General features: G+C 57.0%; 2 protein-coding genes across 2 annotated transcripts; both read left to right on the top strand.

Annotated features, from left to right (window-relative positions):
• Positions 1–1,513: 1,513 nt before the first annotated feature.
• DDR2 (discoidin domain receptor tyrosine kinase 2) lies at positions 1,514–14,374 on the top strand. The gene is made up of 17 exons (XM_056498038.1): positions 1,514–1,659; positions 4,147–4,253; positions 5,445–5,547; positions 5,654–5,885; positions 5,959–6,106; positions 6,218–6,323; positions 6,652–6,835; positions 6,905–7,148; positions 7,244–7,306; positions 7,444–7,574; positions 8,041–8,251; positions 8,629–8,849; positions 8,941–9,077; positions 9,414–9,605; positions 10,338–10,566; positions 10,988–11,137; positions 13,129–14,374. Exons 2-17 carry the CDS (start codon positions 4,157–4,159, stop codon positions 13,264–13,266), a joined length of 2,586 nt encoding a protein of 861 aa, XP_056354013.1. The 5' UTR covers positions 1,514–1,659; positions 4,147–4,156; the 3' UTR covers positions 13,267–14,374.
• Positions 14,375–15,522: 1,148 nt separating this feature from the next.
• On the top strand, positions 15,523–22,033 carry HSD17B7 (hydroxysteroid 17-beta dehydrogenase 7). The gene is made up of 9 exons (XM_056497843.1): positions 15,523–15,627; positions 15,707–15,910; positions 15,988–16,080; positions 17,376–17,490; positions 17,942–18,136; positions 19,020–19,124; positions 20,087–20,143; positions 20,601–20,699; positions 21,107–22,033. Exons 1-9 carry the CDS (start codon positions 15,593–15,595, stop codon positions 21,200–21,202), a joined length of 999 nt encoding a protein of 332 aa, XP_056353818.1. The 5' UTR covers positions 15,523–15,592; the 3' UTR covers positions 21,203–22,033.
• Positions 22,034–26,186: the final 4,153 nt, after the last annotated feature.

The following is a 26,186-nucleotide window of genomic DNA, read 5'->3' as shown; positions in this document are numbered from 1 at the left end:
GAGGGGCTCTTTAGCTCCTGCATGAGCCCACTGCTCCTGGTGGTGTCCTGGCTGCCTGGGACAGAGCAGCTGTGCTCCCTCCCCTCCTGTTAGGGAAGGAGGATGTAGAGCTTGGCAGCTCCTCTCCTGATCCTAGTGTGGTCACAGCCTCCTGCTGCCCCGTGGCTGCCTGGGCAGGGGTTTTCCCTTGCAGGCCTGGGAATGGCACCCAAACCACTCCCTGTGGGGGAAGTCACCACGTGCCCCCAGTGTAAAGGTGGCTGCTGGGCTCAGCCAAGCCCTGGGTTCCCTGGCACTGTGCCTGGGCCACCAGGGCAGTGTGGGGGGTCCTGGCTGGCACTGTGCCTGCTGCTGGCTCACCACAGGCTGTGTGTGGCCAAGCCTTTGGCCTTTTGGCTTTGCAGACCACCACCTTTGCCTTAGGTCCCAGGACAGAGCTCCAGGGTGCTGGCAGCTGTCAAGTTACTTGAGCACCAATTCCAGGTAGCAGAGGGCAGCGGAGCAGAGCTGGCTGGGGTTTGTGCTGGTGTGCACCTAGGGCAGCCTGGGCTTCTCCCTGCCAGCTGATGTGGGGCAGCATATGGGGCTCTGCTCCCTGCCAGCCCAGAGGGAGCTGTGCCCTGCCTCTGTCACCCTGGGCGGTGCTGCTGCTGCAGCCCCTTTCTGGTGGCAGTGACTGGGTCACCAGTGTCTGCTGGGGGCAGTGGGTGGCTTCCCCTGCCTGTGGGTCAGTTGGTTTGCCTGGAAAATTCATGTTGGTTGAGGAGCAAGGCTACAGCCCTGAGGCTTTGGGGTATCTAGTGGGACAGGAAAGCCTTTTAGGGAGGTGCTGAGCTGCTGCCAGGGCTGCTACTTCCTTCCCAAATAATGTGAGTGTGGAATCCAACACAGCCAAAACAGTCTAAAAAATAATTTTTGAGAAAGCTCTTTAATTGTGGTTTCTGCTGCTGCACAAAAGTCAACACGGGCCCCTTATTAGTAATATTATTATTTTCTCCCTGCCCCGTTGCATAGCCGTGCCCATGATGCCAGGCTGGAGCCTGGAAATGATGTCAAGCCACCAGTTCTGCGTGAAGCTGAGCCCTGAGCCAGGCTGGCTCTCTGGCTGCTGTGCTGGCCACGTGTGCCCGTGCAGGAGCCCCAGTGGCTCCCCCAGGGGCCCAGACAGGGGCAGCCCTTTGGGACACTCTGGGCTCCTGTGGAGTGTCCCCATCCCCGCATTTTGGGGTGTCCTACACAGTGCAGGACAGGGTCCTGGACGTGCCTGCCAGGGGGCAAGTGCTGGAAAGTGAAACGTTGCCTATTGCTTTAAGTTCCCTTGCTGGCCATGGGGATTTTTTATTTTTTTCCCTCTCGCTATGAATGGGTTTTGCTGTAAATTATAGCTCTGCGCACGTTCCCTCGGGCCAAGGAAAATAAGCTGTGCCGAAAAGCCAGCCCGGCTCGCTGACTGGCTCCCCCTCTCCGCTCCCTAATTGAAACCAAATGTGCAAGATGTAGGATTGTGGGATTTCTGGCCGGCTCCCAGGAATCCACAGAATGCGAGCGGGCTCCCAGAGGCATCTTGCATCAGCCCGGGGAAGTTCTCTCCTCACCTGGCTCCCCCGGCCCGGCCGAGGGGCTCGGAGCCCGCCCGGCCCCGGCCGCCGCCGCGCTCCGGTGAGTCTGGGGATGAGTTTGTCCTGCTGGGGCTGGGATTTTGGGGGGATTGGGGCCAGCAGGGCTGGGCTGTGGGTCTGCCTGGGAAAGCTCTGGGGCAGCAGCAGGGCGCTGTCCTCGCTCGGAGAGGTGGCAGCTGACCCCTTTCCTGCAGCTGACCCCCAGTGCCAGCGTGTGCCCCCGTGCCTCGTGCCAGTGTCCCTGCTCAGCTCCCACCCGTGTGTGTGTTGGCAGGGCTGGGCAGCCAGAGAGGCCCTGCTGTCCCCAGGGTCCCCCAGCCGGGCAGCAGAGCTCAGGCCCTGTGCTGTGGCCAGCCCTGGGTGGCCCTGGGGCGATGCTGGCTGGCACAGAGCAGGGCTGGCAGCCTGGGGAGCCCACGGGACACTGTCCCCAGCCCAGCCGTGCTCTGGAGGTGGCACCAGGGCACAGGAGCTCCTCGCACCCCAGCTCAGCCAGCCAGCCCAGGGCTGGGGAGGCGCTTGCTGCTGCAGAAAATGGGGCTGCATCCAGCCCAGAAAAAGTCTAAAATGGCATTTTTGGAAGGGAGGACTACAGGTCCCGGCATGCTGCACTGTGCTCCGGCTGCTGGCGCGGCATGCTGGGGGCTGTAGTCCTGCTCCCTTCTAAAAATGCCATTTTTGGGGCAGGGATCCTGAACCCCCTCATCCAAACAGCCCTGGGCTGGGTGACAGCCAGCTTTCCTCACTCAGGGACATCCCAGTGTTCCCCCAGCAGCACCAGCCCATGTGAGGACGGCAGCAAGGGTGGCAGTGCCCACCTGGGACCTCACCTGGAACAGGCTGGCAGCAACAGGGACCATGGCTTGGGTGGGGTTTGTCTCTTAACAAAGGCGGATTTCGTTTTCCCTCCCTCAGTTAGTTCCCTGGGTTGCTTCAGTAGAATAAGGAAGGAGGGAAATAAGAAGGGAAAACAACAAAACAGCAGCAGCCAAGGGAAACTTGAAGCCTGGGCGATGCCAGGGAGGAGCTCCAAAAACTCTCTCTGCACTAAAACTTTCCAGTGATTGAAAATTTTCAGCAAACATTTGCAGTCAAAACGTTGCAGAGCCATCCCTTTTGCAGGGCTGGTGGAACAAAACTGATTTCCAGCTGTGTTCGACTATGTGTCCCCTAGCCCTCAGCCTGGTGTCCCCACACCCCTGAGGGGTGATCAGCACTTCCCAGTGGCTATGTGGGGATGATTTCCCTATACCAGGGTAAATGTAAATGCATTCCCTGCAGGAGATTACAGCATCTGGTATCCTGATGCTCGAAGAGTTTACTCAGCCTGAAAGAACAGTGAGGGGAAAATATCCCTGGATATATTTTGGAATGCAGAAGGAAATTAAGATTTAAATGTTGGGGGGAACTGGCCATCATCAAACACAGCAGCCTCCTGCGTGTGCCTCTGGGCAATGCAGCTGAAATTCCCAGTTGCTGCTGAATTAATTGCAACTAGCTACAGTTTCCCACATATGTGCTTTAAAAAAAAAAAAAAATTAGAAAAAAGGAGAAGGAATCATCCCAAGTGCAGGTGTTAACCTGTGCTCCTGCCAGGAGCTGTGGTCCCTTGACTCCCAGTGGGTTGCTCTCTCAAAGGTTAATGTGTGTTTAAACTGGATTAAAACGGGATTTTTTTTTAAATAGAAAGAGAACTGATTGCATCTGTGAAGTGTCCTCTTGGCAGATGAGGGGTGCCAGGGAGCCTGGGGCAGGGCTGGTGATGTTTAGGGTGTCCCTCGTGCTTCCCCTGGCACGGTGCCATGGTGGTCACCCCGAGGTGTGTGGGCACAGCAGGAGCTGCTCGGGCTCTGGGAGCTCCTGGCAGCTGAGGGCTGTGGTCACACAAGGGCAGGCACATCCTGGGGAGGTCCCTTTGTCCCCTCCAGCAGCACCAGCCCTTTTTCTCCCCATGCTGTGGCCCAAGCCCTGTTGCCAGGTCCCCTCCAGCCCCATGCCATGCTCCCCTCGAGCAGAGAGTGCAAGCTGGCTCCTGAGCACACCCTCTGTCACACCCTTCTGTGTCACCCACGTCCCTGGGATCCACTCTGCCATGGGAAGCTATCCCAGTAAACCCCTGGAAATCTCAGGTGTAAAATCCCTGGAAATCTGCTCTTCCCTCTGGGAGCCAGCAGGCAGGGACCCCACTCTGGCACCGTGGGGTTGTGCAACTCCTGCCCTGCACAGGCAGCCAGGAGTGGCCGTAGCCTTTGTGCCCTGTGCTGGAGGTGGCCAGTGCTGGCCTCAGGGAGCTCCCTGCAGGTCCTGTGGCCATTCCACGGGGATGTGGCACACCATGGCTCCAAGGGGTGCTGTCTGGGATCCCCATGACCGCCAGCACAGCTCTGAGCCCTGGGCTCTGTTGCTGCTCCAAGGCTGAGGTGGGGACGTGGGGTCTCGTGCAGGAGAGGTGCTCCCATCCTCAGCTGGGCTGGTGTTTGCCCCTGCTCAGCTGCCTCAGCCTGAGGAGCCCTGTTCTGTCTCACAGGACTGCCGACATGCCAGCCACCCCCAGAGCAGCCCTGCTGCCACTGCCCCTGCTGCCACTGCTGCTGCTGCACGTCCCACATGCTGCCAGAGCCCAGGTCAACCCTGGTAAGTCACACAGACAGGTGGCTGCAGGTGCCACCATTGCATTTCCCCGGGCTCCATCACCTCTGGGCGCAGGATGTGGTGGCCCCCCAAGGCTGCACCTGCCACTCTGCTGTCCAGCACCTCACCTGGGCACCTGCAGTGACCTGCAGAGCCCCTTCTGTGTGCCCCTGGACATGGCAGATTTGGCACTACAGCCAGAGCCCTGTGCTCCCAGGGGGCCCTTGCCATGGGGGCTCCCTGAGTCTGGAGGTGTCAGGTGCCAGGCTGCTGTTTGCTGGGCTGTGCCTTCTCTGGTGGTTTTGGGGAAGTGGCTTGACTTGGTGCCTGGCTTTTCTCAGAAACCACAACACTGCGTGGCCAGCAGCACAAGTGTGTTTAGATGGCTGTTCCTGCAGGGCTCAGCCCCATCCTGTGCTGCAGGGATGGACAGAGCCCAGCTTTTCCCAGGGAGTCCTTCAACAAGTCCCTTCAAAGGCTTCTTCCATCTGTGGGAGGAGTTAGCTGGGTCTTCCCTGGAGGTTGCATGGTGCTTATTTAGGGAGGCAATCCTGCTTCTCCTGCTGACAGAAATGGATTTGCCTGGCCAGGATGGTCATTACCAAGACAAAAAAACAGGGCTGGCTCCATGTTTGGCAAGAATTAAACTGGAATTCTGTGGGAGAGCAGGAGACAAGAGGAGATGCTCCCGCTGTGCCAATGCTCACGGTGCAGATGTGGGATACGGTCTGCCTGATGTGGGATATGGTCCCTGTGGGTGCTGTCCCGGGGATGGTGGCACAATGGCACCAAAGTGGGTTCTTTGCCAGTGAGCCAGGGGCTGTGGGCTGGGAGGTGGGCCAGGCACAGAGTCCTGCCTGGCCCTTGCCACCTCGGTGCAGTGTTTGCTCGGGGTGCTGCGGTGGGCTGGAGCCGGCAGCCAGACGGTAAACACGGCCAAACAAGCCGCCCTTTCAGCACGGCTCTTGGCAGCCAGGCGTGAAAAATAACTGCTGGGGAGCAGCGGGGATGCGGTGCCGAGGGATCCCTGGGGCTGCAGCCCGCCTGCCACCCCGGGTACTTTTCCACTGCTGGGGAGGGGTGGGCAGGGAGGATGGCTGCCTGTCTTGGTCCGGTGGATGTGCCCCAGCCTGGCCAGGGAGTCAGGGAGGGAAGGATTCCCTCCTGCTGAGCTCTGTGCCCGTGTCCTTGCAGCTGTGTGCAGGTACCCCTTGGGAATGTCGGGTGGGCACATCCCCGACGAGGACATCTCGGCCTCCAGCCACTGGTCTGACTCCACGGCCGCCAAGTACGGACGGTGAGTGTGGGCCCCCTCCTGCAGCAGCCACAGCAGGGGCTGGAGAAGGGGCACACAGGGCTGGCCTGGGCCACCCACAAACAGCTCCTCCGCTCTGGGCTCGCAGGCTGGACTTGGAGGGTGGCGATGGAGCCTGGTGCCCCAAGACCCCCGTGGCACCAAACGACCTGAAGGAGTTCCTGCAGATCGACCTGCACGCCCTGCACTTCATCACGCTGGTGGGCACGCAGGGCCGCCACGCCAAGGGCCACGGCAACGAGTTCGCCCCCATGTACAAAATCAGCTACAGCAGGGATGGCACCCGCTGGATCTCCTGGAGGAACCGGCACGGGAAGCAGGTGAGGAGGCTGCACCGGCTGGTGGCTGAGGAGGCTCCTCCTGCCCATCCCCACCGTGCTTCTCCCTCTCCAGGTGCTGGATGGAAACACCAACACCTACGACATCGTCCTCAAGGACCTGGAGCCGCCCCTCATCGCGCGCTTCGTGCGCTTCATCCCGGTCACCGACCACTCTATGAACGTGTGCCTGCGCGTGGAGCTCTACGGCTGCCTCTGGCTGGGTGCGTGCTGCCCTCCTGTGCCTGTCCCCGTGTCCCCAGCGCCCGTCCCGGCCTGCTGGCCATCCCAGAGGGGCTGGCTGTCCTGCATATGCTCACCCTCCCTCCCTGCAGATGGGCTGGTGTCCTACAACGCGCCGGTCGGGCAGCAGCTCGTCCTTCCCGGGGGCACCATCATCTACCTGAACGACTCGGTGTACGACGGGGCCTTTGGCTACAGGTGAGGGCTGGGCAGCTGGCCAGGGGGATGTTTCTTCCCTGCTTTGTCAGGCTGGTCTTCAGCAGAGCAAATGCTTGTGGTGTCCTTGAGGCAGGGGATGTGGCCGGCCTGGGAAAGCTGCACATCATGATGGGGACAGTGTGATGCCCCAGCCCTTCCCTTGGATTTGCTCTAGCTGCACCACACGTTCATCACCCCACAGCCTTTTCCAGAGGGAACACTGGGAACAAAATCCCCCCCGAGTGTCCCGTGAGGAGCTGCCAGGGCGTGCTGGGTGGTGCAGGCTGGCGGGGCTGGCCAGAGTCACGCTCCTTCTGTCCCCTTGCAGCATGACAGAGGGCCTGGGCCAGCTGACGGACGGGGTGTCAGGGCTGGACGACTTCACCCAGACCCACGAGTACCACGTCTGGCCAGGCTACGACTACGTGGGCTGGCGCAACGAGAGCACGGCCGGCGGCTACGTGGAGATCACCTTCGAGTTCGACCGCATCAGGAACTTCACGGCCATGAAGGTCCCCAAACCCCCGCCCCGCCGGCCCCCCCGTGCCCCTCGGCGGCCGTGCTGACCGCCTGCCCCACAGGTCCACTGCAACAACATGTTCGCCAAAGGCGTGAAGATCTTCAAGGAGGTGCAGTGCTACTTCCGCGCCGACGCCGGCGACTGGGAGCCCGGCGCCGTCTCCTCGGTGCTGGTGCTGGACGATGTCAACCCCAGCGCCCGCTTCGTCACCGTGCCCCTGCTGCACCGCATGGCCAGCGCCATCAAGTGCCAGTACTACTTCGCTGACACCTGGATGATGTTCAGCGAGATCACCTTCCAGTCAGGTACCCGCCACCCCGTGGGGCCAGGCTCTCCCGGGTGGGAGGCTCGAGGGGATAGCTCAAGAACATCACCCTGATGTTCTCTTCTCCCTGGCCAGATGCAGCCATGTACAACAACTCGGTGCCCCCCGCCGAGGCACCCGTGGTCCCCACCACTTATGGTAAGCGTGTCACCTGTGCTGACAAGGAAAGAGGCAGGGGTCACCCCACACCCCACTGTGACCAGCCCTCCCTGTCCCCTTCTCTGGCTAGACCCCATGCTGGACCTAACCCTAACCCTAACCCCTTTTCTGGCCAGACCCCACGCTCAAGGTAGACGACAGCAACACGCGCATCCTGATCGGGTGCCTGGTGGCCATCATCTTCATCCTGGTGGCCATCATTGTCATCATACTGTGGCGGCAGTTCTGGCAGAAGATGCTGGAGAAGGTGGGCGAGCGTGGCGTGGCTGGTGAGGTGCCCTGTGGTGGTGGGCTCACTCTGGGAGGAAACAGACTCCTTGCAAGGGCTGCTGCTCCCTTCCCCTCTTTAGAAAGGCTGTGCTTTGCAGCCATCTCCCATGCAAGGGCACTTAGCTGAGCAGGGTGGTGACTTTGGGACTTGTCTGTTTGTCCATCCCTCTGTCCTGAAGCTGATCTGGGGGACAAGGAACTGGGGCGTGGAGGGTTCTCGCCACAGCCACCACCTAACCAAGGTCAGTCAGAACTGATGAAGCCAAGCCCTCCTCCATAGAGGCAGACAAGAGAAGGGGGGATCATGAGGACGAGCTCAGGCAGGTGTTGCAACCCAGGGACTAGCACTAGAGAGGAGGTTTGATGCTGTGGAACAGGAGCCACGCCGTCCTGCCGCACTGTGGGGAACCCCAGCTCTCTCCTCCCTTGCCCCGCTGTCACAGGCGTCACGGAGGATGCTGGACGATGAAATGACCGTCAGCCTCTCGCTGCCCAGCGAGTCCAGCATGTTCAACCACAACCGCTCCTCCTCCCCCAGCGAGCAGGAGTCCAGCTCCACCTACGACCGCATCTTCCCCCTGGGGCCCGACTACCAGGAGCCCTCCCGCCTGATCCGCAAGCTGCCCGAGTTCACCTCGGGGGAGGAGGACACAGGTGAGAGCCAGGACACTGAGCTCACAGCACTGAGCCTGCTGAGCCCCTCTCCCCAGCCCCAGCTGCTGGCCACTCTCCAAACATTTTGGCACAGAGGTCTCACAAGCCCCCGTGCATCCCACATGAAGCCTGTGACCACTGATGTCCTCTGCCAGGCTAAGCTGTGTCCCACTGTGGGATGCTCTGGCACCTCTTCCTCACCCATCTGGAGGCCAGGCACTGATCTCTGCTCGCCTGGAGCTCAGGGCTTGGCTGGTTTGGTGTTTGGTGGGGAAGGAGTGCAGGGCTCTGGGGCAGAAGGGACAGAGCGGGAGCAGGGAGCAGGGGCTGCAGGGCAGCACACCCACGGCAGGGCTGGCCCCTCTGTGTCCCCCCAGGCTGCAGTGGCCCTGCCAAGCCCCAGGCCAGCGTCCCCGAGGGCGTGCCGCACTACGCCGAGGCCGACATCGTCAACCTGCAGGGCGTGACGGGCGGCAACACCTACTCGGTGCCGGCCCTCACCATGGACCTGCTCTCCGGCAAGGACGTGGCCGTCGAGGAGTTCCCCAGGAAGCTGCTGACCTTCAAGGAGAAGCTGGGGGAAGGCCAGTTTGGGGAGGTGAGCTCCCAGCAGGGATCAGGCCAAGCTCTTCCCAGCTGGTGGGAGGCCGTGGGTGAGCAGAGGGAACGGCTGCCCCTTGCTCCCCCAGGTTCACCTCTGTGAAGTGGAGGGCATGGAGAAGTTCACAGGGAAGGACTTTGCCCTGGAGGGCTTGGATGGCAGCTCCGAGCACCCCGTGCTGGTGGCTGTGAAGATGCTGCGGGCAGACGCCAACAAGAACGCCAGGTAGGGGCTGAGGGGGGCACACAGAGCCTCGCCAGGAGAGCTGGGGTGCTTGGAAAGCATCCCCTGCCTCCATCCATCAGCTGTGTGCTCAGTGCCATTGCAAGGACCACACACCTGAGCTCTCTGGGGATGCTGGGCTCTCCCATGGCAGGATCCTTGGTCCTCACCAGCTCCCCAGTGCCTGTCTACATGCTGAGCCCACCCGTCTTCTCCAGTCTCAGGGGAGAGGGCCCACAGCAGACTGGGGTGGGTGGGTGGCTCTTGGCCAGTCTCTGCTCACCTCCGTGCCCCTCTGGGTCTGTCTGTGCGAACTCGTGTGGTTTCTGTTCCGGAAAGGAATGATTTTCTGAAGGAAATCAAGATCATGTCTCGGCTGAAGGACCCCAACATCATCCGGCTGCTGGCGGTGTGCATCACGGACGACCCCCTGTGCATGATCACCGAGTACATGGAGAATGGGGACCTCAACCAGTTCCTGTCCCGCCAGCAGGCAGGCGGCCCCGCTGCTGGCCACACACCCTCTGTCAGGTAGGGGTCCTGCTTTGAAAGACTTAACAAAGGCAGAGATGGACAGTGAAAACCCCCTCCCTCCAAATTATTGTAATTTGGAAATTAAGGGGCTCTCAGGCAAAGATATGGGAATGGGAATAACAGTTCTTTGCTAGGAAAAAATTTAAAATAGAAATACAGTAATACAAAAAAATCCTAAGCCCAGAACACTGCCAGAGTCAGAATCCAAGCTGACACCCGTCAGTCAGTCAGGGTGTTGGCACAGTCCCATTCAATGGTGGCTGCATCCTCCTGCAGTGGCAGATGTGGTTCAGCTGGAGCAGTGCTCCTGGAGAAGGTGCAGTTTCCTCTGAAGGTGCAGGGATGATGTGGAAAGGTCTGGCTTTCCTCTGGAATGCAGTGGAAAGAAGGTCCCTTGGTGTCCAAAATGTCAGTTTTTATCTGGGTAGGAAAGGCTTGGCTGCTCCCCTGGCTGGAGCATCTCCCAATGGGATGATGTAATTTTATCAATCATGCAGCGGGACTGATTGGCCCATTAACAGGAGATATCTCCTGGAGGGAGGATGGGTTGTGGGAAAGATAAAGAACACTGCCCCAGCTGGTTTTAACAGATGGTGATAGAATACAAACTTTTGGTCACATTACATTGCAACCCAAGACAGCAAGGCTGCCTGGGAGAGCAGGGACAGGAGCAGGGTGGCTGCTGTCCTCCCTCCGTTCCCCCTGCTGACGGGTCCGTGTGCCCCACAGTGACCTGCGGTTCATGGCCACCCAGATCGCCTCGGGCATGAAGTACCTCTCGTCCCTCAACTTCGTGCACCGGGACCTGGCCACGCGCAACTGCCTGGTGGGGAAGCACTACACCATCAAGATCGCCGACTTTGGGATGAGCAGGAACCTCTACAGCGGGGACTACTACCGCATCCAGGGCCGGGCCGTGCTGCCCATCCGCTGGATGTCCTGGGAGAGCATCCTGCTGGTACACGGGGCCCGGGCTGCTCTGACACACGCTCTGCCCTGTTCCCTTGGCCTGGGGGGTGCAGGAGGGGTGGAGAGGTCTCTGCTCGCTGCAGCCAGATTTGGGGTGGAGCGTGGGGAAAGCAGGAGTGGTGGCAGCTTTTCGAGGCAGGCTGGGGTGAATTTTGATGTCCCAGTGCAGGGCATACTTTAAGGAGGATGCTTGGCATCTTATCCTGGCCATGGTCAGAGCTGGAAGAGGGAGCAGTGCTGGTTTTTACCTTTGCAGGGAGCTGGGTCTTGGTCTGCAGCCAGCCAGACCTGCAGCTGCCCAGATCTGGATGCTGAAGCGTCCAGGAGGTTTAGATCCTCGAGCACCTGCAGCTCCTGGAGCAGGATGGGGTAAAGCCCACCCCTGACCCTGCTCTGCTCCCTCCGGCCAGGGCAAGTTCACCACGGCCAGCGACGTGTGGGCGTTCGGGGTGACGCTGTGGGAGACCTTCACCCTGTGCCGGGAGCAGCCCTACTGCCACATGTCTGACGAGCAGGTCATCGAGAACACCGGGGAGTTCTTCCGCGACCAGGGCCGGCAGGTGGGGATGGGACAGGATGTGGGATGTGGGATATGGGATGGGATATGGGATATGGGATGGGATACGGGATACAGGATGGGATATGGGATATGGGATATGGGATATGGGATATGAGACGGGACAGAATGGGTTATGGGATATGGGATATGGGATGGGATGGGATACGGGATACAGGATGGGATATGGGATGGGACAGGATGGGATATGGGATGGGATATGGGATATGGGACAGGATGGGATATGGGATGGGATATGGGATATGGGATATGGGATATGGGATATGGGATATGGGATATGGGACGGGACAGGATGGGTTATGGGATATGGGATGGGATATGGGGTATGGGACGGGATGGGATATGGGATATGGGATATGGGATATGGGATATGGGATATGGGATATGGGATTGGGATATGGGATATGGGATATGGGATATGGGATATGGGATATGGGATATGGGATATGGGATTGGGATATGGGATGGGATATGGGATATGGGATTGGGATATGGGATATGGGACGGGATGGGATATGGGATATGGGATATGGGATATGGGATATGGGATATGGGATATGGGATATGGGATATGGGATATGGGATTGGGATATGGGATATGGGATATGGGATATGGGATATGGGATATGGGATATGGGATATGGGATATGGGATATGGGACGGGACAGGATGGGATACGGGATATGGGATATGGGATATGGGATATGGGATATGGGATATGGGATATGGGATATGGGATATGGGATATGGGATATGGGATTGGGATATGGGATATGGGATATGGGATATGGGATATGGGATATGGGATATGGGACGGGACAGGATGGGTTATGGGATATGGGATGGGATATGGGGTATGGGACGGGATGGGATATGGGATATGGGATATGGGATGGGACAGGATGGGATATGGGATATGGGATATGGGATATGGGATATGGGATATGGGATATGGGATGGGATATGGGATATGGGACGGGACAGGATGGGATATGGGATATGGGATATGGGATATGGGATATGGGATATGGGATATGGGATATGGGACGGGACAGGATGGGTTATGGGATATGGGATACGGGACAGGATGGAATATGGGATATGGGACACAAGATGGGATATGTGATATAGGATGGGATATGGGATATGGGACGGGATGGGATATGGGATACGGGATATGGGATATGGGACGGGACAGGATGGGTTATGGGATATGGGATGGGATATGGGGTATGGGACGGGATGGGATATGGGATATGGGATATGGGATATGGGATATGGGATATGGGATATGGGATATGGGATGGGACAGGATGGGTTATGGGATATGGGATGGGATATGGGGTATGGGACGGGATGGGATATGGGATATGGGATATGGGATATGGGATATGGGATATGGGATATGGGATGGGATGGGATATGGGATATGGGACGGGACAGGATGGGTTATGGGATATGGGATGGGGTATGGGATATGGGACGGGACGGGATGGGATATGGGATATGGGATGGAATATGGGATATGGGACACAAGATGGGATATGTGATATAGGATATGGGATATGAGACGGGATATGGGATATAGGATATGGGATATGGCATATAGGATATGGGATATGGGATGGGATATAGGATGGGACAAGAGGGCCAGTGGTGCCCCTGGGACCTGGAGAGAGACTTTAAGGTGACAAAACAGGGAGCGTGGCTGTGAGGCAGCTGTGGGACAGGAATTCCTCTGGGGAGGAATCCTGGTGAAGGGCCCATCATGGCAAACCTGTGCTTTACACAGCCCGAGGTGCTGCTTGCTCACTGACCCCACTGCAGTATTTAGGGTCTGGGGGACAGAGGCAGGTGCCCCTGGGCCATGGGCAGATGGGACACTCTGACAAATGGAGCTCTCCAGGAGCAGTCTGCACCTTGCTTTCTGCGGCTGTAATTCTCTCTTTGCCAATTTTGCCTTTTGTTTTGCAGACCTACCTTCCCCAGCCCGTGCTGTGCCCTGACTCAGTCTATAAGCTAATGCTCAGCTGCTGGAGACGGGACACCAAGGACCGCCCCTCCTTCCAGGACATCCACCGCCTTCTCCAGGACTCAGGCAGAGAGGAATGACCCTTGGCTGCCGCCTGTCCTGCTCCCCATCCTTCCCTGTCCCCGGAGGAACCCCATATGCAAATGGAAGCCACTTCACTCGGACTTAGCCATAAACCCCGAGCAGCTGCTCGTGTTCTCACAGTGCAGTGAGGCCTCTGAGGAGACCCCAAGGACACAAACACAAACCCCATGGCGTGGGACAGCTTCCCTGCACACCCGGCAGCAGCAAGACTTGGGGGAGAGTTATTTATTGGAGCAGCGTGTTCTGGTGACAGACAAGGACTGGGACACAGCGGCTGTTCCTCCCTGGCTGGGACCTTCTCGGTGGGGAAGCTCAGCCCCCATGAGCCTGGGGCAGGGATGTGTGCCCTGCCACAGGGACAGCCGGCAGCCAGCACCTGCGAGCTCCACCAGCTCTCCGTGGGCTCTCCGTGGGTGGAAACAAAGACTCCACGGACATTTAGGGCGTTGGACATGCCACAAGAGCCCTCCCTGCTGGCCAGCCCCAGGTGCTGAGGGAGAAGCCTGAGGGCTGTCCAGCACCTCACCCAGCTGCTGCAGTGAGCAGCCAGGGAGGAGCGATCATCCTGTGCCCAGGGGACATTCCCTCACCCACCACAGCCACTCCAGGGCAGCTCTACTGCCCACCAAACGCATTTTGGATGCTAGCAGGGATGCCAGCACCTTTTACTGCCATGGGGAAATCTCCAGGTTGTCCTCCCCCACATCTTCATCTGCCAGGAGAGGAAGGCACGCAGCAGAGTTCCACTGGCAGCTGCCTGGTGCCCATGCCTGCATGGAGCAGGGCACTGCAGCTCTCCTGGCCCTCAGCCTGGGAGCACAGCCCAGCTGGAGAAGCCCACCTGAGCTGGGCTCTGCCACCCCGAGCATCCCACAGCCTCTGGCACCCGTCCATCCTCCCAGAGCTGGCACCACGTGCCCTGGCAGGTTATACCCCAAGCTTGGACCAGGAGGAACTGTGGACTCGGGGGGTCCAGGGACCCCTCCACACTTGTACACATTAGTTCAGCACGGTTCCCAGCACCCCATGGCTAAGGCATGTGTATATTCAGTAGATGCACCTGTGTGTAGGGGCAAACCCGCTGAAGAGACACTCGGTACGTGAGCCTGGCTCTCTGGTTTCCTTGGGCGCCTCCGGAGCAGCTCAGCTCGCCTTCCCTCGGGGCTGGAGGGCTCTGGGGCTGCGCTGTGTGCTGGGATGTGGTGTGGGAGCACAGCCTGAGAGCTGGAGCAAGGGGATCCACTCTAGCTGGGTGGGAGCAAGGGTGCTCTGGGGCTCAGCATCCATCTCAGGACATGTCCATGAGCCCCGCAGCGCTCCCGCAGACACACCCTGCACAGCCAGCCCTGCCCGGCACGGCGCTGGGCTCTGCAAAACCTGCCCCGCTGGCAACGGGCGGCAGCGCGGGGCGGAGCGGGATCCAGTGGGAATGGGAGGGGGAGCGGGAATGGGGAATAGGGAAGGGAAGGGAATTGGAATGGAATGGTGAGGGAATGGAATGCAATGGAACGGGAAGGGAAGAGGAGGGAATGGGAAGGGAACGGGAATGGGAATAAGGAATAGGGAAGGGGAATGGAATGGAATGGAATGGAATGGAATGGAATGGAATGGAATGGAATGGAATGGAATGGAATGGAATGGAATGGTAATGGAAACGGGAAGGCGAATGGAATGGAATGGAAAAGGAAGGAAATTGGAATGGAATGAGAAGGGAAGGGAATGGGAAAGGAATGGAAATAGGGGATAGGGAAAGGAATTGGAATGGAATGGAATGAGAAGGGAAAGGAAGGGAACAGGAATTGGAATGGGAATAGGAATGGGAAAGGATATGGAATGGGAAGGGGAATGGAATGAGAAAGGAAGGGAAGGGAACAGGAATTGGAATGGGGAGGGAACGGGAATAGGAATAGGGAAGGGAAATGGAATGGAATAGAATGGAGTGGAGTGGAATGGAATGGTAAGTGAACTGGAATGGGAACGGGAACGAGAAGTGAACGGCAATAGGAATGGGAATGGGAAGGAATAGCGGGAACACCCGAGCCGCTCCGCGGAGGGGGCGGGCCCCGCGCGAATGGGCGTGGCCAAGGTCACGTGGGCACGACAGCTGTAGGCGCGGCCTCACCGGGGCGTGTCCCTTTGTGGGCGTGGTCACGGTGAGCGCGTCACTGCGGCCCCGCCCCCCGCGCTCTGCTCACCATCACGCCACCTCCCGCGCGGGCCCCGCCCCCCTGCCCCGAGCTGATTGGCTGCGGGGGCGGAGCGGGGCGGGGCCGGGCGCGCGCCGCGCTTATAGCAGCGGGGGGGCGGCGGCTGGGGGCAGACATGGAGCGCGTGGTGCTGGTGACCGGAGCGAGCGGGTGAGTGACCCTGCCGGGGGCAGCAGGGAAGGGCTGGTCTGGGTAGGGCTCGGCTCTCTCTGACCCCGTCCCCTTACAGCGGCGTGGGGCTGGCGCTGTGCCGGCGGCTGCTGGAGGAGGATGGCCGCATCCACCTGTGCATCGCCTGCCGCAACGAGCAGAAGAGCGAGGCCACGCGCGAACTCCTGCTGGCCGCCTACCCCGCCGCGCAGGTGTCCACCGTGGACGTGGACCTGGGCAACCTGGCCTCCGTCCTGCGGGCCGCCCGGGAGCTGCGCTGCAGGTACGGGATCTGCCCTCCCTCACACACCGGGCACCCCTGAGCCGCTCTGACCCGCCTCCTGTGCTCCCTTCCCGCAGGTTCCAGCGCCTGGACTTCGTGTACCTGAACGCCGGCATCATGCCCAACCCGCACGTCAACTTCAAGGCGCTGTGGCACGGGCTCCTCACCGGGTAGGACATTCTGCCGGGGCTTCCTGTGGGGTGGCATCGGCAGGATGGGCCCCGTGTGGGATAGAGCACTCACTGTGGGACGCTGTCCTGTGCGGGGTGGGTTTGGCCGAGTGCCGTGCTGGGGTGGTCCAAGGTGCCCAGTGCCACTCCTGATCCCTGGTGTGAGGTGATAAAAGGTGCCCAGTGCCCCTCCTGATCCTGGTGTGAGGTGTAAAAGGTACCCAGTGCCCCTCCTGATCCCCGGTGTGAGGTGTAAAAGGTACCCAGTGCCCCTCCTGATCCCCGGTGTGAGGTGTTCCAAGGTGCCCAGTGCCCCTCCTGATCCTGGTGTGAGGTGTAAAAGGTGCCCAGTGCCCCTCCTGATCCCGGTGTGAGGTGTAAAAGGTACCCAGTGCCCCTCCTGATCCTGGTGTGAGGTGTAAAAGGTACCCAGTGCCCCTCCTGATCCTGGTGTGAGGTGTAAAAGGTACCCAGTGCCCCTCCTGATCCTGGTGTGAGGTGGTAAAAGGTACCCAGTGCCCCTCCTGATCCCGGTGTGAGGTGCCCCTCCTGATCCCGGTGTGAGGTGCCCCTCCTGATCCCGGTGTGAGGTGCCCCTCCTGATCCCGGTGTGAGGTGCTCCAAGGTGCCCAGTGCCCCTCCTGATCCCGGTGTGAGGTGTAAAAGGTGCCCAGTGCCCCTCCTGATCCCGGGACTGAGCCCTGCTGGGTGCGTGGGGAGGGCAGGAGGTCACCCAGATCCCACAGCCACTGCATGAGAAGTGTGGCTGTGTTGAAGTCTGGGTCTCTTTGCTGTTGCTGTGATGCCAGTGGAAGGTTTGTAGCTGTTCATAGCTGTGGCTCACAGTATTTTGTGAAGCTCATGGCATTGGTAAGAGCATGGTACTCTGTGGGGAAGCTGAGCTGATGGGTGCAGTGACTTGTGTCAGTCTAACAGAGCTGTTGGGGTGGTGAGCCAGACTGGTTTCCCTGCCTGCATTAGGTATGGCCCGAGGGCTTGGCTCCATGCTGGAGCTTGATTAAATTATCTGAGCGTGAAATGAGGGAAGGAGATGTCTCTTCCTTCACTTTCCCATGCTAAAGCACAGTTACAAGTCTTCTCTGGCCTAGTCAGTATTGAGGCACTTGCAAATAAAGGACCTGGGATACTCTGTAGACCTTTCCCATGGTTTGATATCGCCCTTGGAGGTGAAGCTGTGTGGAGCCTGTGAGATGGGGGGTACTGCTGAAGTAGGGGGGTGGTGGATTCCTCCTGGCAGTGTGAATTCCTCACTAACTCCTGTTCCTGGCTTCCAGGAAGCTGCTCCACATGCTGACCACTGCAGAAGGCGTCATGACCCAGACGGACAGGCTGAATGGAGATGGGCTTCAGGAGGTGTTTGCCACCAACCTCTTTGGACACTTCATGCTGGTGAGGCCCTGTGTGAAGGCTGGACCCTCAATCTGATGTTTGATGTGGGTAGGGATGGGTCTGGACAGGACAGATCTCACAGGTTCAGGTGCTGATGAGGGCTGCAGATAAAGAATGACAGGGAAAAGGCCTTGACATTTGTTTAAATGCTGACTTTTGTTGCAAGAGTTAACGTGATTTTGAGGTTGCTCTAGTGAGCCAGCAGACAGAGGTCTGTCATATATAGTTCTCCATTCAGGGTAAATACTGAGGCTTGGCTGTATGAAATTCTGAGGTGCTTAGCTGAGCTGTCCAGCAGAATGACAGCTGCTTGTACAAGTGTCTGCTTCTGGCTAGTCTAGGAAAAGCTGGCTGAGAGCACTGAGAGAAGCTCACAGCCTCAGGTGCTGTAAAGTTATACCCTGAGAGTGGGGAAGTGCTGTGTTAAATAAGTCAACAACTCTCCTTCCAGGTGCGCCAGCTGCAGTCCCTGCTCTGCGGTCAGGAGAAGCCCTCCCGACTGATCTGGACCTCCTCCAGCAATGCCAGGGAGTCTGCCTTCAGCCTCTCTGACTATCAGCATGCCAAGGGGCAGGAATCATACAGTTCCTCCAAATATGCTACTGACCTGACAAGCGTGGTTCTGAACAGGAAATTTAATGGCCAGGTGATGATGGGGTTTGTGCTGCTGCAGAAACCTACTGATTACTGTTGAATTAGTGTTTGTAATTATCGTGGCATTGTTGTTACCTGGTTGCATTCGTTCACTCATAGCAATCTGGTGCGTTCCTTAGTGCACAGGTAAGAACTAAACATGGCTGAGCTTGAGCTGCTGGTGTAGGAGGTGGAGAATCTGCCAGAGAGACTGCCAGGTTCTGGAGTTCTGGCCAGAAAAACTTCCCACAGCAGGAGATTCCGGGAGCAGTTCTTACCTTGTGAGCTCTTCTCTCTAGATCAAAGCTGATGTTAAAGAGCAAAGAGGCTCTGCTTTTCTCATGTGTCCCTGCCTGCCAGCCCAGGGCTGCTGTGGCAGTGCTGGCAAGCTGCAGGCTCTGCTGCTGGCCCTGCTCTGCTGCTCAGGTTTGTTACAGTGAGCTGTACAAGCAACCTGCCTTCCCTGTCCTGGGGGAGTGATGGATTTTGTTGGCAGCTGCAGCCCTGGTCCAGCAGTAGTGGTTGTGCCATTCTCAAACACTTCCAGATGAAATGGTTTAGTCCCAAAAGGCTGAACTCTTATATCTTAAAGAAGAGGTAGCCTTTGGGCTGTAATTGGTGGTATATCTGCTGTGGCTGCTGAGCTGCCTGGAGATTGCACCAGGAGGCTGCACTTTATACCCTGGGGGTTTGGAATGGGCATGGATTTAACACAAACACTTCCAATTTTCACCTCTTAAAAATCACTCCATCTAATTGCTGTCTGCTCTGGTACTTAGTGGAGTATTACTGTCTGTACACACCCTCCCCTCCTGAGGAGTACAGGGAGGGAAGGAGTGTGACCTGTTCTTTTCAGTGTGGTGCAATTGCACCCTGACATGGTTTCTTCTCTGCAGGGTCTCTACTCCAGTGTTGTTTGTCCTGGGCTCGTTATGTCTAACATGACCTATGGAATTTTGCCTGTTTTTCTGTGGAAGCTGCTCATGCCCATCATGTGGTTGGTAAGTGGGTAAATGTCCTGGCTGGTTTTGTGCTGTGACACACTTCACTGTGAGTGATGTACAGCACACTTCTGGCTCCTTGCTGCCTGTGTTTCTATAGATTTTGTCCTTCTGTTGGGCTGGGCAGGCTGCACCCTCTGCAGTCTTTCCCTTTCTCCTCTTGGGGCCCCAGTTTCCAAGCTGAGTTTGAGGTTTGGTGCTGGACTCTGTGCAGAGGGGCAGGGTTCAGCCCTTCAGCCACAGCAGTGTTTGTCAAGGCTCCCCTTGGAAGATTTGCCAGCTTTGCTTGGGCTTGTGAAACACCATGAGCTTTCTGGCAGCAGAGCTGGGAAGTGGCTTGGCCCCTGTGCTTTGAGATGCTGTTCATTTCTAGAACAACCTGTTTTTCAGTGTTGTTTTTTAATTCCCACCCTATGGAAAGCAAAGCCTCCTGCTCTCTACTGCCTCTCCCCTGCTTCCCCAAAAGTTTCCTTGCCTTTCTTCCTCTGGCCCTCAGCTTTCACTGCAGTTCTGTCCCTGAGGGCTGCCTGCTCTGAGCCTTGATGCTCCTGCTGCAAGAGTGGCCTTTCATCTTAAGCTGCCCCAGTTGCAGCAGCTGATCCTGATGGATCACATTTCTCCTGGCAATGCCTTCTCAGCTGTCCTCCAAGCTGGCAGAACTGCAGATCCCCTCTGCCTTCTGCCATCCCTGCCCTTGAGACCCTCCCAGCAGAGGCACCTGTGAGGTGTGTGTGGCTCCTGCCTTGGGGTGGACTCTGTGGGAGTGTGGAGTGACACTTGGTGATTGCTGGGGGGCTCCAGAAAGCAGTTTGTGGTGGTAAAGGAGTGCTTTAGTCAGTGTGCAGTGTTACCAGTTTGAGAAGCATTTCTGGTAGATAATCTGGAGTGTTTGGGCTGCTCAGGGCTTGCCAACAAACCTTGGGCCACAGCACAGATTCTGCCATGTCCTTCTTTTCCCTCAGATCCGATTTTTTGCCAAAACTTACACTCTGACACCCTATAATGGAGCAGAAGCTCACGTAAGTAGTTCACAACTTGGTATTTTAATATTCCTTCCTTCTGGGTAGCTCTTCTGAGGTCCTGTGGCTTGAACAAAGAGCCTCTCAGCAAGGCTGCTGGATGGGTGCTGTGTTTGACCCCCAAATAGCACACAGCAGTGAGTGTGGGGGACCAGCTGTCCCCAGGGCTGATCTGCCCTGTGGTGCTCTGTGACCTTCACCCAGCACCCACAAATAAAGGATTTTGGGAAAACATCCTGGCCAGGGGGAATGATGTGCAGCACAGGGGATGGAGTTGGGTGATGGGGGGCGCAGTGGGAGCAAGTTTAGCCATGCTGAACTGCTGAAAACTTCACAGATCACATCTTCCCCTGCTTGGTGGGAGATCCTGTGGTGTCTGCTCCTGTGTCTGCTGGCAGTCAGGCTTGGCTGGGACAGTGTGTGCTGGGCTTGTACATCTTTGTGCTGTTCTTCCCAGGTGTGGCTGTTCAAACAGAAGCCAGAGTACCTGGATGCCCTGGTCAAATACCACAGCTGTACCACTGGACTGGGGAAATGCTATGTGGAGCCAAGGAAGGTAAATGGAGAGGAGCTTCCTGCTGCAGGGGCCTTGGCAGGGGGTCTGTGATCCCCTCTGCATGGGAGGGCTGGTGCCAAGGTGTCCTGTGCCTGTGGTGGAAGATGCCTGTTGAATGCCAAGTAGCAGGAAGGGATGTGGGGTTATCTGCAGTGTTTCCTAGAGCAGCTCTGGCTTAGGCTGGAGTTGGAAGGTAATGGAAGTGATGATCAGAGCAGATTAAGTGTGTCATGATGCTTCCTCAAAATTTTTTTCTGGCTTATGCCGTGGGGGCAGATGCCTTCAGCTGGCTGTTTGTGAAGGTGGAGGCTCTGGAAATGCACCCTGCTTATCCCCAGAGCTGCCCTTGTGTCTGCTGGCTGCCACTGAGGGGATGGTCTCACAGGGCAGTTTTCCTTGTCTTCCAGATGGATGTGGATGAAGACATTGCTGAGAAACTTTACCAGAAGCTGTTGGAGCTGGAGGAGCAGACTCTAGAGAAATACCATGATCTCTTAGACTAAGTAAAGCCATTCTCAGTGGGGTGAGAGTCTTGTATCAGTAACGTGGGATTTCTTCATTCTGGTGCTACCTCTGTTGCCAGCTGTTTTGCAGGCACATGGCTTCAGACACAGATCTTCCTTCTCAACAGAAGGTGAACAGTTCCTGAAAATGGAAGTGTGAAAACTGAAGAGAAATACTTAGACCTTTTGCTATGGGGGTTTTTCTTTTGGCATAAAACTGGAGACCTCGAGTAGGCAGAGTCTGTCCTAACACAGTTGCAAAGCAGGGCCTTGGATGACTGAACTGTGCATGGTTCAGGAGCAGCCTCAAAACCTGTGCTTTCAATCTGGCAGCAGCCTGGGGTGCTGCCCTGCATCTTGGCTCTGCTGCTGTTTGTAGATGGCTCAAACACATCACCTGTGGCTGATCCTGATGTACTTGAAGGCTCACCTTCACCAGAGCTGGGGCTGGCTGTGCAGACCTGCTCTGCAGGATTGAGCCTCCCTGGCAGGCAGGGTCTGCACAGCAGCTGGAACCAAGCTCCTGGAGAGGTGGCCTGAGCAGCACACCCTGCCTCAGCTGTGACCACAGATGCCTTGCTGTCCCCTGGGGATGGGCATTGAGGGTTTTAACCATGGCTGGCTGAAAAGGATGGTGTTAACCTGGACTCAGGGCCAGTCTGCTCTGCTCAGAGCAAGAGTGAGAGGTTGCCATGTTGTTTTATCTATTTAACTCTTTTTATATAAATCTCTTGTACCAACCATTCTTCCTGTTCTTGATCTGGGGACCTTCACCAAGTACCTGCCACCCAGTAACTTCAAGTGCTGTAATGAATAAATGACTGAAACTGACTTGTCCTTGAAGCAGTGGTGTTTTTACTCCAATATCCATCTACCCTTGAAGCAGTGGTGTTTTTACTCCACTATCCATCTACTTTTGACTTGGAGGGCTGGAAGGAAATTCCATTTGTTGCCTTGTGCTGTAAACCTGTGTGTACCTGGCAAATGTGGAGTCTCTCCCCTCTGCCACAGAAGAGCTGCTAGCCACCTTTTTGGCTTACTTCTTTAGGTCAGGAAAGACATGAGTGATTTCTGAGGACTTCAGTGCTGAGCAGCTGTGGGAAGTCAGACTATTTCCCAGCCCAAGGCTCTTGGGAGATGTCCCTGCTGCTTGCTCACCCTGCTGTGTCACATAATTACTAGCTAAATGCTTGGTGGCAAGGGAGCCCAGGTGCTTCCCTGGGGCTGGCAGGGTCAGGTGAGGTCAGAGGAGGCTGTGCTGGATGCCCACAAAGAGGGGTCTGGGTAGGGAACCTGCACAGAGCTGCCAGCCAGGAGGATCCAGGCTCTTGGTGGAGTTGGCTTGCAGGGATACAGATTTGAAGAATCTTGCTTTCAGTTTTTAACTTCACATCCTCCACTGGTTTTGAGCAGAGGTGTCTCAGTCTTGAGTTTGGGCTGAGGAAACCCTCCCAGTTCAGCCTGGTGGAAGACCTGAGCCACCAGCATGAGTGTAGGTGGGAATGTTCTGGGTTTTGTCCTGACAGTAGAGCAGAATGAGGAGCTGGCCCTTGTGGGGTGTGAACAGACTGGGCTGTGCTGCTGTGGATGTTTATTGAAATGCAATAAAACCACTCCCAGCACCAGATCTGCATTCTGTTCAGCTGTGTCCTAAACCACCCTGGGACCAAACCCCTCTATTTCTGGTGGAGTGCCTCCCACTCTCTGCAGAGTCAGTGGCTGATCCCAGGCACAGCATCCCTGGCTCGGCTCTGCAGAGGGATGAAGCACAGTGCCTGGGTGGGTTTTGGATGAGTTTGGAGCTTTGCTGTGCTCACTCACCAACTCCTCATTCAGCATTCTCCCCCCACCCCAAATGCAGACACCCTCAGCCATTTGTTATCCCATTCTCTCTCTAGGCTGAGGTAAATGAAACAGCAAGTGTTACTCAAAGTCTGACACAATGCTCCTGAGCTGAGTGCAACTCAGTGGGAAATGGGAGGGTCAGGGCTCTGGTGCCAAGCTGATCACCTGTACTGCCCTGTGCCAGCTGGCACTGCAGCTCTGCCAGCCTTGGGGTTTGAGTCAGTGAGGTCTGGAGAGCCTAGGAGACATAGCTTTGAATGATCTAGCATACTTCAGAAAAATAAATATTTTCTGATACATGGGTTTGGTGGTTCTGTTGGATTTTTTCCTTAAAGCTTGGGAAAAAAGGGGAAAACTTCTAGGATGGGCAGAAGTTGATGACCAGAGGTTTTAGGTTTTATTTCAAGTGTGCTTGTAGGATGAAGTTGGACATTTAACAGGAAAGGTAGGGATGGGATGGGACAAGTTCAGTGGCTGATGAGGGGAGAGGATGGACCAGTCTTTATCCATGACATTGGTCAATAAACCTGTGAACTTGTGTCTGGTTCATCTTAAAAGCTCTCTGTAGCTCTCCCTCGAGGATTTGCAGCTCAGGGTTAGAGAAGATGTATTTTTCTGTTTTCTGCTGTGTGGTTGAGCTTCCCCTCACTTGCTGGGGTGGCCCTTGGTGCACTGGAGTGTTGTTCCATCCTGGGAGGTGCAGGTGTGGGATTCAGGGATCCTGCAGCCCGTGGCTGTGCTTGGTGTGGGTGCAAAGTGGCCTCTGGAGAGCTGGAGCTCAGCTGCCTGCTCAGAGTGGCACAAAGAAAGAACAGAGGGTTCAGGAATGACCTGAAAAGACGGGACAGACCTGTGATGTCCCACAGGTTTGGTGCTGCAGGGGCTGGAGAGGCACAGCCAGCCCAGCTGTGTCCAGAGGAATGCTCCTCAGTGGGAGGAGGTGCTCCACTGTTCTGTGGCACTTGTCACAAGTCCCTGCTTCTCCACAGGGGTTCCTGTCTGATCCCAGGCATTATTTTCTGTAGAAAATAGACTTGGCTGTGCTCAACCTCAGTGAGGAACTGGGATGGGACTGCTGTGTGGGATGGGAACCATAAACACTCCCACATTTTGCCTTTTGTCCTGAAAGCACAGGTAGGGCCTGGATCCTTGAAGCAGGGGCTGCCCAAAGGGCAGGAGGTGGCTGCTCCCAGGGTCTGGCTGCCCAGCACCCAGCTGTGAGAAGAGCTGGGATGTGCTGGGATGTGCTGGCCTGCAGGGAAGGATGGCTCCTCACACCCTGCTCCTGGCTAGCAGACACCTGAACACAGAGCTTCATCCCTTTCAGCTGGATTTTCACTTCTGTGCAATGAAAACAGCTCCAGCCCAGAGCTGAGAAATCCCAGCTGGATAGGGCAGAGCTGGCTGCCATGAAGCTCTGCTAACACAGGAGCTTGCTCTGTGTGATCCCTGGGTATGGAGCTTTCCAGAGAACCTCCAGGACAGGTCTTGAGAGTGAAAATTGGCTGTGGTTGCCCTGCACAATCAGCTGATTGTGTGATCTGGGATCTCATGGCCATGCCTCATCCTGAGCCACTGGTTTTTCACCTTTGTAAGCAAGCACGTTGCCTTGCTCCAAACACAGCCTGAGTTTTGCTTTTCAGCTATGTAGGGCATGGATAACAGGAGGGTGGGTGGGACCTGAGCCCTGGCCAAGGGAGGAGAAAGCTTGAGATCAGCATGTCAGAGCTGAGATCCCGTGGCTGGGTGACCTTTGCCTCTCCAGGAAGGGAATGGAATGGGATGGGATGGGATGGGATGGGATGGAAGAGAACAACAAGGACTGGCATGTCCCTGTAAACAGGTGGATGTAACACAGCCAGCTTGTTTGGAAAGACCCAGGCTGAGTGGATGGCAGCTTTGATGTTGAAAGCCCTGGAGGGGAGCTGCCCAGAGTGGGGAGAGGAGAGACAGCTCTGGAGAGCTGGGTGAGGAGCAGGGAGCAGGAGCACCCCTGAGAGGGTCCCAGCAGCAGGGAAAAGCCAAGAGGGACCTGGATCTGGGTGGGTCTTGCTGAGAATGGGCAAACTGTAGAGCCAAGACTGCTCCTGGGGTCGGGGAAGATTGTCAGAGCTGCTTTGGAAAATGGAGCTGTGCTCGGAGGAGAAATCAGAAAGGGAGCTGGGGGATGAGCTCAGGAACAGCCAGTGAGAAGAATCAGTAAAAGAATCAGGATCAAAAGAATCAAAAAAAGAAGGAGTGGTGAATTCCTTGTGAACTCATCAGTTGATGCTCCTGTGCCCGAGCAGAGCGTGGAGAGGCTGTAATTGTGATGCTGTAATTAACATTTTGGCTCCTGTGCTCAGAGGAGAGGCTGCCCTGCCAGAATCCCTCTGCAGACACAAGGGTCTGTACCAAACCACGGTGCTGGCAGGCAGGTGACATCCCCCTTGAGGCTGAGCTGCTCTCTGTGCACTCATTTCCCCCTCCAAGCTGCCTCCAGCACAAACAGGAGTGTGGTGGGTGCCACAGGGTGTAGGACCCTCTCTGGTGCAGGAGAAGCCACTAAAGACAAAGATGGTGCACCAAGCTGCAGGCTTGGCTTCCTCTGTGTCCCAGCAGGAGCTCAGGCTGGCTCAGGGGGGGCTGTGTCCCTGGGCAGCTCCCTGAGTCACTGTGGCTGGCTCCCCCTGGGCAGCTGCAGCAATATTTGGTGTCTTTGTCACCTGGGCAGGAGGTGCCTCCTGCCTGGTGAGCCAGCAAAAGCCAAGCTGGCTGTGATGGTCACTTCCAAGCTGCAGGGTGTGGGGGCTGTGGGGATGCTGCTGTGGAGCCTTGGGATGTGTGTGCATGGCTTTCAGGGGCTTATTGATGGCTCAAAATGCACTGAGAGCAGAGCAGATCCTCACTCTGCCTGGCAGCAGCTGCCCCAGCTCAGGGCTTTGGGAGGGCTGCATCCATCCCTGCCTTGAATTCCTTGGATACCTCGGAGCAGGTCATGGCTTCCTTGGCTTTGGGCAGCTCTTGGGCTGACTCAGGCTCTTCCTGCTGTGCCCAGCTCAGGATGGGCATTCTTTTCTGGAGAGTGATGTGCTGTCAGCTGGGTGGAAGGAAGGCAGAATGAATGCTGTGGGAGGAAAGACTCAGGGCTGTGTGACAG

The sequence above is a fragment of the Oenanthe melanoleuca genome, chromosome 8 (assembly GCF_029582105.1).
Source record: "Oenanthe melanoleuca isolate GR-GAL-2019-014 chromosome 8, OMel1.0, whole genome shotgun sequence".
NCBI lineage: Eukaryota > Metazoa > Chordata > Aves > Passeriformes > Muscicapidae > Oenanthe > Oenanthe melanoleuca.
Note: the sequence above shows the minus strand (reverse complement) of the source record. Positions and strands in the feature narration are given on the sequence as shown.